This window comes from Crotalus tigris, unplaced genomic scaffold (assembly GCF_016545835.1).
Source record: "Crotalus tigris isolate CLP2741 ecotype Arizona unplaced genomic scaffold, ASM1654583v1 scf7180000019007.31208882:3723066, whole genome shotgun sequence".
Lineage (NCBI taxonomy): Eukaryota > Metazoa > Chordata > Lepidosauria > Squamata > Viperidae > Crotalus > Crotalus tigris.
The window spans coordinates 2,794,780-2,809,440 of NW_024097321.1; the positions used below are offsets into that span (position 1 = coordinate 2,794,780).

Here is a 14,661-nt window from a genome sequence, read left to right on the forward strand (position 1 = left end):
GAATAGAATAGAATAGAATAGAATAGAATAGAATAGAATAGAATAGAATAGCGCTGGAAGGGATCTTGGAGGTCTTCTAGTCCAGCCCCCTGCTCAAGCAGGAGAATCTATACCATTTCAGACAAGTGACTGTCTAGTCTCTTAAAAACCTCCAATGATGGAGCGCCCACAATTTCTGGAGGCAAACTGTTCCACTGGTTAATTGTCCTCACTGTTAGGAAGTTTCTCCTTAATTCCAGGTTGCTTCTCTCTTTGATCAGTTTCCAACTATTTTTTCTTGTCCTGCCCTCTGGTGCTTTGGAGAATAATTTGATCTCCTCTTCTTTGTGGCAGCTCCTCAAATACTGGAAAGAAATAGAAATGGAGAGTAAAGAGGAGAAACATCCCTTTGCAATTAATCAGTTCAGTTCTTTGGGAAAAAAGACAAGAAAGATTCAGCAACTAAAATGGACAATGAAATCAAAGAAGGATGAGTTGGAGAAGAAGACATCTGGTCTGTAGGGCTCTAGCTGGGTGTATTACATATGTGGGTAATCAGTTTAGACAGCTTTTTCCCAAAGATGAAGTGTATACTTTTTCTTATCAGGTGACTTCAAAATATTTCTGAAATAGCAAATCCTCTTCATGGAGCTTGAATTCCAATGTGTAATTAGTGATCTCTTAGTTAACTTAAGACTGTTCGTATCTGTAATCAGGGATACTCAGAGTTCCGGTGCAAATAGCTGGAAAGCATTAGGTTGCCTAGTCTTCATGTGGCATATACTGTATATGTTCAGAGTTTTGTGTTACTTTTTCTAAGTTTAGCAGAAAGGTTGCACATACTTATAGAAGAAGAAATGAATGAAGTGTAGGGTTAATGTTTTGGACCAGGACTTGTAACACATAGGTTCAAGGCCCATTAGACATAGAAATCAATTTAAGAAAATTTGATTTGGATTAGAAATAATCTATCTATCCATCTTGAATGTACTGGGGAGATTGAACACACAGGGAGGTAGATGCATGGATCGCATCTTGCCATTACTAAATCTTCTCCAAATATTGAGTTGATTCCGACTGAATTATGCTGCTGAAAATAGACCTAAAGAAAAATTAACAGAAACCTCAATGATACAAATGAGCCACAGAATTCTTTTATGGAACGAAGTTGCAAGTTTCCATATATGTTTTTGTTCATCTATTTCATCCTTTCCTTTAGTTGGTGTTATTCTGATCAGAAAATGGTGTAACTAATATCTTATTGTAGTAGAAGACAACTTCAATTTATTCGTGGAAACAAAAGTTCAGAATTGATTGTACCCAGCCTGACAGGCATCATGAGTCATATCATGGCAACTTTGTTTACCTTAAACCGTCAGGAAAACACGGGGAAAGTCTCAAGATCTGTGAACAGATGGAAGCACTGAGTCATTTTCCTAGAATATGATGGTTGTCATACAGGCACAACAAAACAGGCAAAGAAAAGATCTGCTGATGAACCCAGAAACTTGCACAAAAAGCAGGTAAATAGAAACTGTCTTGTCCTCTGACACTGAAGCTTAGGAACATAGATTAAGAACATCTAGATTTTAATCTAGATTAAAGATTAAGATTAATTTCTCAAGTCCCTGATGAGAGAAAATCCTGACTGAATTTGGAAAAAACTCACCAGCAATAGGAAACAATCTGACTTTGATTTTTATTTTCCATGTTAATGATTTGCTTTGTATGGAACATAAACAGCTGTGATTTCCAATGCCCCGTCTTCTATAGTTTTTAAATGAAACTGTGTGTGTGTATGTTTTCCTCAGCCTAGTTAATAAATACATGTAATATCCATAGATTTCAGTCATATAGGTGGAAAAAGAATCAAACGTGCTGTATTAACCATATCAGATCCATCTAACACCCGAGTTCACACAAAGCACTCATTCCCAAATAACCCATTCTCACATTTGATTAGTTTAGCATTCTGTTTAAACTCAACTCTGAATAGTCCAGCCAGATTCATGGATGCTGATCCTAAGGGCCAATGCCTCCCATCAGTTAGGGGCCAATTATACATTACCAACTTACTCAGCCTGATGTATTGAAGATGTTTTTGTACTAAAACACTAAAACTGCTAAAAGTCCATACACATGGCTGATCTTTGAAGAGATATGTTTAATGGAGAACCATTCACTTTCATTTAATCAACTATAAAAGGATGCACTGAATATATAGGACCTTGTGAGCTTTCCACAACTGGCCTTGTGAAAATGTTAATATTGGGAATATGGGGACCTGTGTGAGACTTTTATGCAAGCTGTATCTGGGCTTGCTAGTTGGTTCATATCTTTCATCTGAAAAGATGAAGAACAAGAAGAACAATACCTCCTTGTCCTTCTGGAAATATTCACTTTTTGGGTCCTTAAAGTATTCATGTAATATGATCTGGTGGTCACAGAGTCTGTGATCAAGCAGCCATCTCAGCTAAAATCCTCATGGTTCATCAATCCTCATGGGGGATGGAACAGAATCCATTGCATTAACATCAGGGCTAAATAATTTGTTTGGCTGCTTGAGGGATAGATCAGGAATGTAAGGAGCTTAGGAGGTGGCAGACCCATTACATCACCCAGCATTCTTCAGGCATATCCTTGATAGGTCCTGTTTTGATCCCAATATTTCTGCCATTATTGGGAAAAACTTCTGGCAACATGCAACTGATGTTTTGCTAGATATCTTTGAGATCTTCTGCTTCTCTGGCTTATCATTTGCTATTCTGGCAAGTATAGAATTGTTTTCTAAGAGTCAATGCCAGTGGTGGGATTCAGCTGGTTCGCACCACTTCAGCAGAACCGGTAGCTAATTTTTTGTTGCCCAGGCCCAGAATGGACTTCTGGAAGTAGCATCCACACAGCGAACTGGTTGTTCACATATTTGAATCCCACCACTGGTCAATGCACACATTATTGGGAAATGACTGACTTTAGATTTTTCGAAATAACCATATTGCTGGAAATATATGCAGGGATGTTAGATCACAGGATCCCACTGGCTTGTATTTATTTTGTTTTACAGAGACACATCCCTGAATACACAGGCTGGCCATATAACAGTATGGTTCGGAGTGAAACTTCAGGGGACTTTTTAAAAGAAGCTATCTGACTATTTCTGGGATATTAGCTGCCTTCTTCTATATATTTTGAGTTAATATTTGCAAAGGAAGCAATTTTAATATTAAGGATGAGGTTTTCAGTGGTTGGAATCACATAGCATACTAAGCATTTATTTTAATCACTTTTTCTTGAATAAGTCATAGTGGCTGGATTTGGACATTCTACTAAGCCATAATCCCTGGTTAGTGGCAAAGTCCACAAACTATATTGAAGCCAAACGAATAAATCACATTACGGCATTATACAATGAGTAATATTTATAGTTGTTTGATATAATAATGTTTATATTCAACACCTTTGATCTGACTCCTGGAATTAAGGGGGAACATCAAGCTACACAATGTTGATCTACATGAATATTCAGTCAGGGTTTCTTCAATTTGGCATTTTCCAGATGAGTTAGGGCATCCTTCTGAATTCCCAGATTACACAGCTGAGATTTGCCATTTCAACACTTCTAAAACGTATGAAGTTGGGGAAGACTAAAATAATTTAGAAAGGCTTTCTTATACATTCAGACTATTTCTCTCATGCTCACCCTGGTCCCAGTGTGATATGTTCCAGAAGGAAACTTACATTATTAGAATTTTCAGGGATAGTATCATGAAACAGAAAGTCTCGCTGTTTCTACTGCAAGAACCATTTCACAACATTGAGGTTTAGTTCAGCTGAAAATCCTTTACAAATAGGAAGTGGTGGTGGAAGAAACTGAATCACTTGAGAAACGCAAAACCAGACAAAACAGCAGAGCCAATTCTGTTGAAAACTATACTTTTGCTTGGTCATATGATAGAGATTGGCTCAAGATCTCTGCAGCATTTCCCCTTATCTTTTGCTTCTCTATTTCTGTTTATATTGGATCTCTGTCTAGACTTTTAATAGAAAAAGAAGAAATCACTAATGTGGGGGAACAAAGTGAATAAAGCTAAAAGGATGTATCCATTGGTTTTAAAATCTGCTTTTACATTCATGGGAATAGCCAAGCCCAGATTAGGACATAATTATTTTGTACAAAATGGGCCAAAGAGCAAAACACATTACACAGGATATTAAACAAAAATACAATTTTATGGAAAGTTGGATTTATATCTGCTTGGGCTATAATGTTTGGCAAAAGTCTTGCTTCCATGCCCAGTACAAAATATATACATTTGTAATGAAATGAGAAAATTAAGTTAAACATAGGATTCTTTTGCACGTTGTAAGTGCTCAAAAGTTATCTGATTGTTCTGTAGTGTCATATATTCTTGCTTGTTCTTTTGATATGACCCAGACATGGTCCTGAGACGGTACACTTGAGGAGTCAGAGGTAAATTTGCCCGTGAATGTATTCCAATAACAAAATCCACAACTGGTGTTTTGTCCTGGGAGTCATTGATCAAAGAGGGTTTATCATTAAAAAGGTTCTCATTTGCTTTGTTTGTGATCTCTTTCTTGAGCCTCAGACATTGAGATGCAGAATCCTGAGGAACCTTGGTCAGCCTCAGAGGATGAGCTCTTAAACTGTTGTGTGAGGAAAATCTATCAGGAGAAAAGTGTTTGGTTGCCTCTTCATAGGAAGGAGGCCTTCTGGGTTTATTTTGATCTACAAGTCTAAACACTTCAATTGCTGACATAAAACGGGATCTTAGTTGACAGCCTGAGGGTTCTGGACTGGGAACAGTCTCATGAGTTGCTTGAGCAATTTGACAGGAAAGTGGTCTTTCTTTTCTGAGCCCCTTTTTGAAACTTCCCTTTTGAAAGCCTCCTCTGCCTTGACTTTCCATTTTGGCCAGCGTCTTCTTGCGGGTTGCCACAGAAAATGACATGGAGTGCTTCTTGAGCTCTGAGACAGCACTGTCACTTCCATTTGAAATTTTGGTAGAGAAGGACCGTGGCCGAATTAAGACATTGTTCTTGAAGATGGCAGGTGACGAGAGTGGTGAGCTAGTGAAGACAGAAGAGTCCGAGACAGAGGAGGCACTGTCTAGTGAACTGGAAGAAGATGCACTGAGTAAGGAATCACTTGATAATTCTGAGGGCAAGTTGGCTTTGATTCTGAGATTTGATGGCTTTTTGTTCCTGTAGAGACCTGAAGGATGGGATTCTTCAACTGTCTGGGTTCCCGTTCTCAGCTCTCTACCCTTCAGTCCCAATTCCTTCTGCAGAATAAAATTCTCTTCACTTTTGGAAAGTTTTGGAAATTTCACACACCCTTTTTGGCAATTCTTGGAAGACTGCAACTCTGGTTCTGAGGACCTCCTCTCAAGTTTCTTCATTGTTGTTTTAAAACGGGCCAGGGACAAGGCAGAAGGGATCTGGGTTCGTGGCTGTTTGGGGTACAGTTCTGTACTGCTTGGCCTGCTAGTGTGGGATGAGCCCTTGAGTTGAAGGTCACTGAGACTGCATTCCCCTTCAAGGTCTGTGCTGTTGTAAGCAGAATCACGATGCTGGTTTGGTGCTGACATTTCTGAAGGAAGGAAAGCAAATGTTGAGACTAATGGACAGAATCAGAAATAAGTCAGTGGTCACTCACAGCTATAAAGTATGTGAACATCACTTGCAATTGAGGAATAAAGGCTTCCTACCCAAACTAGTGAAAAGGATTTTTTTTTAAAAAAAATTTTTTTAAGGATACAAAACTTTAAGGAACAAGTTATATAAAAATAATAAAACTAATAACAAAACTAAACTGAACAGTCCATGAAAAGAAAAATGATAAAAAATAAAAAGAGGAACAAAAAATGAGCCATATTTATATGAAACTTAGAAATAACCACTGGTTTTACCAAAAATACTCTATAATGCTATATAATAATTTGATATCCACAAATTGGACCCAGTCTCTCTGATAAATTTTCCCAAAACTTTACATATATTATTTCTGTTTCTCTACCCTGGTTTGAAAGGAACCTCAGTGATAAGTGACTCTCTTATGAAACTCTAAGATATACTGTGGTTAACATTTAGAAATGGCTTACTGTTGTTACTGGTTGGTTATTTTTTGCCACTTCCTTAGTAACTAGAACCAAACATTGTTCAATAGTACTTTCAATGTAATCTAAGCATATTCAGAGAAAAATGATTAGCCAGACTCTGTTTTAAATATAACTTCAAAGCCATGCAAAATCAGGGTACCTGTCATATCCAGGGAATTATCAGTATTCCTACAGAGCAGTGAGTAGATTTCTTCTCCAAATATATCCGAACAATTATTAATGAGGAATTCCACCAGTGACTTCACCTAAGCAAGCCAAACAAAGAATGTAAATCAGAGATTAACTTGGAGTATTTCAACATTAAATTATTAGCGGAATCTATATATTAAGAGCTATATAGGAAGAATATCTCGATAGGAAACCCACATGTAAATTCCGGCCTTGAAGAGTACAAGCATAAAAACAACATACAGAATTCTTGTCTTTTCCTGCCTTGCTTTCCAGTAAGAATAAAATACTTCTGAAATAGCCCCCATTGTTTGCTTGTTTATGTGGGCCTGTTAACCTCTTCATTTGAACCTATGGAAGCTTATCTTCTATGGAATAACTTTGCAATTGTGTTGCTGTGGCTTTAGCTGGTTGCATAATTCTCAAAGCTTATGCCCTGATGCCAGAACTAGTTTTTGCTACTGTACCACAATTGCAGGACTTTTAATGATTGCATGTTTTAAAAATCAACCAAGAAAGCTCTACTTTCCAGCTAAGAGAATCTGAAGTCTGTTCTTAAAATGTTGGGGAGTTTCTTAACCAGCTATAGAAGATGACCAAGATCATTATAAATTGCCAATGAGCTCTTAGTTCAGGGTGGGGAACTTTTGCTTTGAGTTTTAGAGAGTTATATTTCCTTGGGAGCAATTTATGTTTGGGATAAGCAGGCTTGAAACCATCAGTGGATGTAACCTGGGCCATCCTCTTTTTCCCCATGAGATCCTTTGCTTTCTCTTTGTCTCCTCCAGTCTTATACAACATAAGGTCGTATGAAGCAACACCATTTGGCTCTATACAGCTGCCCCAATTCCATTTGTTGGAGTGGTTGCCTTTGAGATACTACCTCGACCCAGAGAAAGCATGATCTTTAATGTTTGTAGTTAAAAAGCCCTGAGGCAGGGTACTTTTCTGTACCCACCCATGTTACTTGTGTAGAAATGTCTTCTGCAAATGCAGGTGCAGAAAGTCAAAGGCTAGCAAAGCATCAATTTGAAGCAGCACCTTGTTCCACTCTGCTGCATAGAAATGGGACACAGCTTCTTAATATCAGATCAGAGAGGCACTTTATTGAAAGATGAATCTGGGAAGGGCCCCTTTAAGGCTTCCTATAATTCTGGTGTGCTGGAGCTAAATTAATTAGGATGTTGCAATGCAACCAACAGCAGGGGTTCTCAATCTCAGCAACTTTAAGATGTGTGGACTCCAACTCCCAGAATTCTAGCTGGGAGATGTTGGGAGTTGCAGTCCACATGTCTTAAAGTTGTCAAGATTGGGAACCTCTGGTCTATAGGATAGGGCCAGTATTTCAAGTGTGAAACTATTTCACTGTGAGTCAGGTTAATGCCAAAGGGATTCACTGCCAGAATGTTGTACTGACTGGCTTCCTTATAGCTAGAGAAAAAAAACAGTCAAAGATAAAAGACAATGTGGAACAGGTGGAAAGAAAACAAAGGTACCTTTTCAGCCAATTCTTTCTGGATTTCAAGTGGCAGGCTTTTGTCACAATTTGGACTCAACATGGTTGGTCCAAAACAGATGGCGAGGTTGCTGGAATCCATTTTATTGACTTTTGAGTTTTTGTTGATATGGTGAAGAAGAGAAAGCAAGTGTTTGAGCAAATGAAGATTTAGCTGTGGCAATTTGCTTGCAACCCTGCAAAAATAAACATAAGGGGGGGGGGAAGTTATCCTCAGATTGTAGCTTCTAGTGTTTTTTTTTAAGATAAATTTTGCATTCACTTATATGAGTAACACTTCCTCTAAAATGTGGAAGTATTGATTTAAAGTGGTTACCCAAAATTCCCATTCAAAAGTCCCAGTGAGTGAATTCATTGTGAGTTTCTGTGCACGAGATGGGCAGTTCTAGCTAGCTAGCTAGCTAGATAAATTCATAGCAGGTAGACATAAATGCCTGAGTAGACACCAAGCAGAAATTGTTTTGTCTCCTGGGAAATTATGGGGTAAAATGCTCTTAAATTTATAATTAAACTTGTATAAGATTTATATAATATGCACATCTGTTTTTTTCATCATGTGGTATTTAGATTAATTCCTTAGATATTACAGCTATTCCTTGTTTAGCGACACTATTGGGACTGACAATTTGGTTGTTAAAGTAAAGCAGTTGCTAAGTAAAACCATGACTGTTGTTATGATCTTACTTCAACTTTCTTTTGCTTTATAGAACTGTGAAAGTAATAAAAGTGAGGACTGATCGCAAAGTTACATTTTCATCACCACTGTAACTGCAAACAGTCACTGAAAGAGGCGGTTGCTAAATATGGACTATCAATACTCACTGGTTTGATTCATGGGACCCTTTCATTCTATGTATATAAGTATGCAGGAATGTATTTTATTCCTGCATACCTACATTTTATTCCTTGCACATTTTATTCCTTGCATTGTATTCTGGCATAGCTTCAAATTTGAAATGAATTGATGGCATTGTGTTGTCATGAAGTCAGTCAGATTTGGTTATGGGATGATATTACTGCTCTCCCCCATTTTGAAATGGAAGGAAGGGAAAAAATGGCATTATTGCAAAAGCTATTTAGGTTTTTACTCTCCCCATTGCTAGTATGTACCGCAGAGATTCGTTCTTCTTCCTGTTTGCCCATTATGAATAGTTCCCCAGCTTTCAATAAAGATGAATAAAAAATATGGAAACCCACACATGTCTAGTCACAAGAAAGTATCTGAAACTGTAACAAAACACAAATCTAACCACGTTTTTTGGGGAAGAAGTTCTATTGAATTCAATGAGAATGACAGAGTAAAAATTGTAGGAGATCTTTTGGTTGGCTACACCATTAGCCAGGCTTACTTGACAGCATGACCCATTAAAAATTAGTGTCATTTTAAGCAGGCAGAGGGCTTCACTTCAATACAGCTTTTTCAATTTTGTTTCATTTCAGAATAGATAGGAAATGTTGTAAAACAGGAGTGTCAAACTCGCAACGTCATGTGACGTGTCACGATGTATTGCGACTTTTTTTCCATTGCCGGCAATGGGATGGGTGCGGTTTCAGCATGATGCATCTGGCCCGTGGGCCGGCAGTTTAACACCGCTGTTATAAAACTTTAATCTGAAGTGTATAGTCTTAGATATCATTTCCTCTGGCATCAGTCAACTTTTCCAGATAAAACTTTTACCCTGCTTTGCTTCATTGATGAGATTTTTTTGGGGGGGGGGGAGGGAGCAGAATGTGGAAAGGAACTGATTATGTCATTTTCCATTCATAATTCTCTTCCATAGCTTTTTTGTTACATGAGTGGGACTAAAGAGGGAATCATGTAATGCTTCTTGATTTCTTGAGTTAAGAGCTATTTGTCTGCAAGCATCCAAGTAAGGATTTCAGAATCTGTATCTATTTGCATTGCTTATTACAGAAGAACAAAAAGCCACTCTTGAAGAGAGGTCCACTTACTCTTTCACGGCTTCAATTTTCTCTTGATGATTCATTTTTTCTAATGCTGTCATCCACTCATCGTAAAGCTCAGTCAGCAACAATTTGTGGGGAATGCTTCGGAGGAAATCCTACAAGAAACAACCTTCAGTTAAGCCATGGTAGGCAACTTAGAGCCAACATGCATCTTGGAACTCTTTCAATTTGGTTCATACCACAGTTTCCTGGGATTGTGTATCCCAAAGTCAGAGAAAAGACCATAAAAACAGCAGCTCTGTCTCCTACCATTTTCCACTGGAGGCTAAATACACAAAATGCAACAATAGCAGAATTTATTTCCTAACTGCACTGGTTTTAGGAATATCTCTTCCTAATACTTGAGAAACAAGAACCTATAATAAAAAACCAAATGAACAGATGTATACCTTAAAAACCACCGCTAGCAGATAAACAGATTTTTTTCCTAAGGCGATGTTGTCTCCGGCATTTAATTCCTCTTTCAGCTCCTTGCGTGCCTTCTCATTGGCAGCTTTTCGAAATATCCCTTCAGTGAGTGGTCCTTTCTGGAAGAGTATTGTAAGGATGTCCTACAATGTGAACAGGAATAAAAAGAATACCACATGTGTTAAGTTCCAGACAGGGAACTGAACACCATCATTCTTCTATGCTCACCTTTTCAGCGACATGTATTTGGCAGGACATTTATATACATTATGATACTGACTTCCTGAGTTACATACAACTGTTCCCTTTTCTTCCTTAATCATTTTTTTTCTCCCCATATTTTCCCTAGCCTTTAGACTGTTTGCTTTTTAGCTATCCCAGACCTAAGCAGAAATTCCTTTCTCCGCAGAAGGCGAAATTCTTGGCACAATATTGTAAAACTTCAGTAATATACTGTACAACTCATGATTCAGCTTAGCCTTAGAGAAGAGTTTGCTTGGCATAGATTTGAATTATTTTAAAGAACATGTTTAATCATAATTCAACTTCTCCCATATATGACTAGGAGGAAGAAAATCCTCCTGTTGCTTATGTTAGGGATTATCTTATACAGACAAAGCGCAGAGCACTATTCATATAAGATAGATACAATACCCTACTGCTTACTTACCTGTATAGATTTGGGCAGCGTATCTTCAGCATCGCAAACAAGTGACAGAGGGAAGTCAAACAGAGGTGGTTTCAACTCAGATTCTAGATGTCCCTGACTTTCTGATTCATGGGTAGACCGTCTGAACATAAATGGCAAAGATATTACATTCTTTCTTTTCCTGTGACGATCTGTTGGAAGAACAAAAGGAGTAGGAATAATGTGCAACTAATGAATGACACAGCACTAGATACATGAATATAGGACTATAGAATTATATGAATCACCTATTCTCAACAAAATTATTTTTAGATGCTTTAGACCAGGGGTGTCAAACTGCCGGCCTGCAGGCTGGATGCATGATAGCAAAACTGCTTTAGACTGTAGCTCCTATTCTGATTAAGTGCCAAACTGGCTAGGCATGGACTAGGGATAATGAGGTTTGTAGTCTATTGCAAATTGGGAAAAGTTGCTATAGTTATACTCCTTATTAGCATCCAGCAATGCTGGAAGGAACAATCAGAGCAATTGAATCTAAACAAATGCAGTTTGCAAAACTGTAAATTAGTAGCCAAAAAGGCCAGCCCAGTTGTTCTTTTACCAGAGGTAAAAATTGGTTTCTTGTCAAAAGTGATTGAGAAGGTTCAATGTGGCAAATATATCACTTTTGAACTGATCACAAACCTAGCTTAATTAAAATGGGACTTCCGTTCTACTGTCAACCCAGCTGTAAACTCTCCACCTCTAACTTTGTTCTTGCTGGAACCATGCATTATGAATCACTTGCAGATTTAAATTTTATCCACAATCCCCTTCTTAAGGAAATCAGCCTGTTTCAACCATCAGTGGCGGTAGTTAAATATATAGTTAACCTGCCATCCTATGGTTTGTCCTAGAACAGCCAACCAACCAACCAACCAATCAACCAACCAACCAACCAACCAACCAGTTTATAGCTCTAGACATTTTAGGTGTATATATATTTCCACCAGGGGGCAATTTAGAGTTATAAGTTATGATTTAAACCTGAGAACCCACCAGCCTGTGACTACTACATAAAAATGTGGCCATCCTCAGTGGCAGAAAAGAGTAGTCAACTATCCAATCCCTTGACCAAGACAGAGCTTGGGACTCATCCTGTCACTTCCTGCATCATCCAAAAGAGCAGGATAAATGCCCCTCACTTGTAGAGAACAAAGTTCAAGGTACGTTGGGCTTAGCATAATCCCACTGCTCCTGTTCCTGCACACATACCAATCAGATGACATGGCTCATCTTCATTATCACATGTCATGAAGAGATGACGTTTTTTGAAATCCTCCTGAAATTTAAGAAAGTCAGTAAAAATCATCAATCCGTCATGCAGCAGAGAGTCCAATAAAGCTGTAATACATCACGTTGCTCAGTTCCTCAAAACAAACAGACAAAACCCACACCCTTTTGTTACAGGGAAGGATGCATTCAATTGCAACACTGAATTGCATGGCACTTAACCAAACATTAAACAGAAGCAACAATAAATATTAAAACTGTCCTCAGCTATCCTGTTTACTTTGGTTAAAGGAATCCTTAGTGAGCTCTACAAACAATATAGATCCAAAGCATGATAACAAGCAAAACATGGTTGGTTTCAAACCATTGACCATGGTTACTATTGACATCAATGGGTCTTTTATTATTCAGGACTAACTAGACGTCTACTGATGTCAATGGATTTATTCTAAGTTTGATTGAGTAATGAGGGCCTGCAGGGAAAGGTGGGTGGGTGAGAAGAAAAGTTAAACAGATACATTTCAGACAGGAATTAATGTGTGATAGAGAGGATTGCAGCCAGGAATTTCCCAGGGCAAATGTGAGCTGTTTTATGTGAGCTGCTCTTTGGATGTCAGCCATACATCCAAGTAAGGCTATAAAGGGATTGCTAACTGCACTGAAAACAGGCTCACTGAAATTAATAGGTTTTTGAAGTAACAGGTGTTTAGAATTTGGACATTATAATCCAGACTACAGCCTTACATATTTCTGTTCTGAAATCTATTATGAGCACAAATCTCATTCCTTTGTGTTGAACTGTAACAGGGAGCTCATAACACACTCATTCATGTTTAAACAGACTTCCTAAAATTGCTAATGAGTGTGGATGGAAGTTCAGGAGTTTTTGTTTCATTCAGTCTTTAAGGTGATTTGAATTCAGTAACGATGAAGATGCAAGCAGAAGATTAAGTGTACTATTATAAAACATTGGCTAGAATTACAGTGCTATTAAAAATGACTTCATTTTTTTTCCTCATAAGCTAAAGCTGAGCAGGAATGACTGACCATGACTTTACAAAAGCATAGGATGTGCTCTACAATTCTGAGTGAGTTTACTCAGAAGTAAGTCTCACAGAGTCCCATAAGAAGTACGCTTACAATCACAAACTCTTAATACATAGAAACAGCAAAGGGCTTTATGTGTGCTTACCTCTGATGAGTGTGCAATTAAAGCCTCCATCTCTTTTGCATTTAAACTTTTGGGCTGTAAGGTAAAGCAAAGGAAAAATATAATCAGAAATCATCTAGTTTCAGCAGCACTCACTTGCAACACTTCTAGAGAGAGAGAGGAATATGAAGAGAAAAGGCACTCACTGCATGGCAACTGCTTAGCACCTTCATCAGTAATCCAACTGTTAATGATCTTGCTTTCCTGGGTTTCTCTTGTTTGCCTGTTTCAGAGGACAAGAATGATATTAGCAATATCTGCTAAAGCACACAACTGTACTGTTTGCAAAATTAAACTCGATACAGACTAAGCAATTTAAGATAGAGGTGCTGGCCTAAGTAATTCATTTTTTCTGTTTATTGTCTTTGATTTCTGATAAAACAACAAAAAGGAGGCTTGACCGCTCTATAAACAGTTCTACTTTCTGGAAAAAAAAAAGATTGTAACTTGCCGAAACAAATCTGAACGAGCAAATCCCACAGATAATCCTTCATAGCACAATGTTATAGCAGCTCTGAAAACCACTTATCACATGCTAAGTTGAATGAATATTCTACAGTTTGAAACAGCAAGGGAGGACATGAATAACTCACTAAAATAAAACAAGTCATACAGCATATGCTAAGAATTTATCAGTCAGTCAAGCCTTATCCCAGAGTTCATTATGAACAAGCATCTTGTCAGCGGTACAACGTAGCTAAACTGGCTGGGGGATTGGGGCTGGAAGCTATCTGAAGTCTTTTTTTCTGATTCAAAGACCCAAAGTACAGGACTGTCCTGATCATTTCCATATGCTTATCTTATAAACTTACCGGGAAAGGGTCTCTGCTGGAGTTTTTTCACCTTACGCGAACTGCAGAGAAGGAGAGAAGCAGCATAACCGCTTGGCTGTAACTACTGTAACTTGCTGGAGAGAACTGAGGACTCAGCCAGTCAGCCCCACGTGTGCTGCATTCGGAATGATTGCTGGTGGTTGTAGTTGAGGAGGCAGGTGGAAAGTCACAACGTCAGAACAACAGGAAAAAGCATCACAGAGGGCAGAGCTAAGCGAAGCATTCACTGGCAGATGCCTGCTAGCTCATGGGTTTCCTCTTCCTTTTAGGGCAGCTGCAGCCACTGTTGTAAGAGAAGAATTTTTCCCACTTCTTACAAAAAAAGAGAAAAAGTCCAGTGTGGTCACTGATAGAAACGTGATGGAACAGATGTGGTGTGTTGTAGGCAGAAGTTCCAAATTACAAGGAGAATCAGGTGGGATGTGTGAAAAACTCTATTGCTCTCTGTAGGTTGGCATAAGCGGGCCTACACAGCAATAAAGGGCAACTTACACATCCAGACAGAAATTGCTTATCAG

The 14,661-nt window shown here is 38.3% G+C and overlaps 1 protein-coding gene across 1 annotated transcript; it reads right to left on the reverse strand.

The window, feature by feature from the left end:
• Window positions 1-3,235: 3,235 nt before the first annotated feature.
• LOC120314829 (T cell activation RhoGTPase activating protein) lies at window positions 3,236-14,264 on the reverse strand. The gene is made up of 10 exons (XM_039358334.1): window positions 14,123-14,264; window positions 13,457-13,533; window positions 13,293-13,346; window positions 12,083-12,149; window positions 10,850-11,019; window positions 10,161-10,322; window positions 9,757-9,866; window positions 7,784-7,979; window positions 6,259-6,364; window positions 3,236-5,590 (listed from the first exon to the last, which is right to left on the reverse strand). Exons 2-10 carry the CDS (start codon window positions 13,481-13,483, stop codon window positions 4,317-4,319), a joined length of 2,166 nt encoding a protein of 721 aa, XP_039214268.1. The 5' UTR covers window positions 13,484-13,533; window positions 14,123-14,264; the 3' UTR covers window positions 3,236-4,316.
• Between the last annotated feature and the right edge of the window lie 397 nt (window positions 14,265-14,661).

Coding starts and splice junctions, on each gene's coding strand:
- LOC120314829 (XM_039358334.1), bottom strand. CDS start 13,483: ATGAAGGTGCTAAGCAGTTGCCATGCA. Junction 13,347..13,456: donor TGCTAAGCAGTTGCCATGCA/GTGAGTGCCTTT, acceptor TTTACCTTACAG/CCCAAAAGTTTAAATGCAAA. Junction 12,150..13,292: donor TAATTGCACACTCATCAGAG/GTAAGCACACAT, acceptor CTTAAATTTCAG/GAGGATTTCAAAAAACGTCA.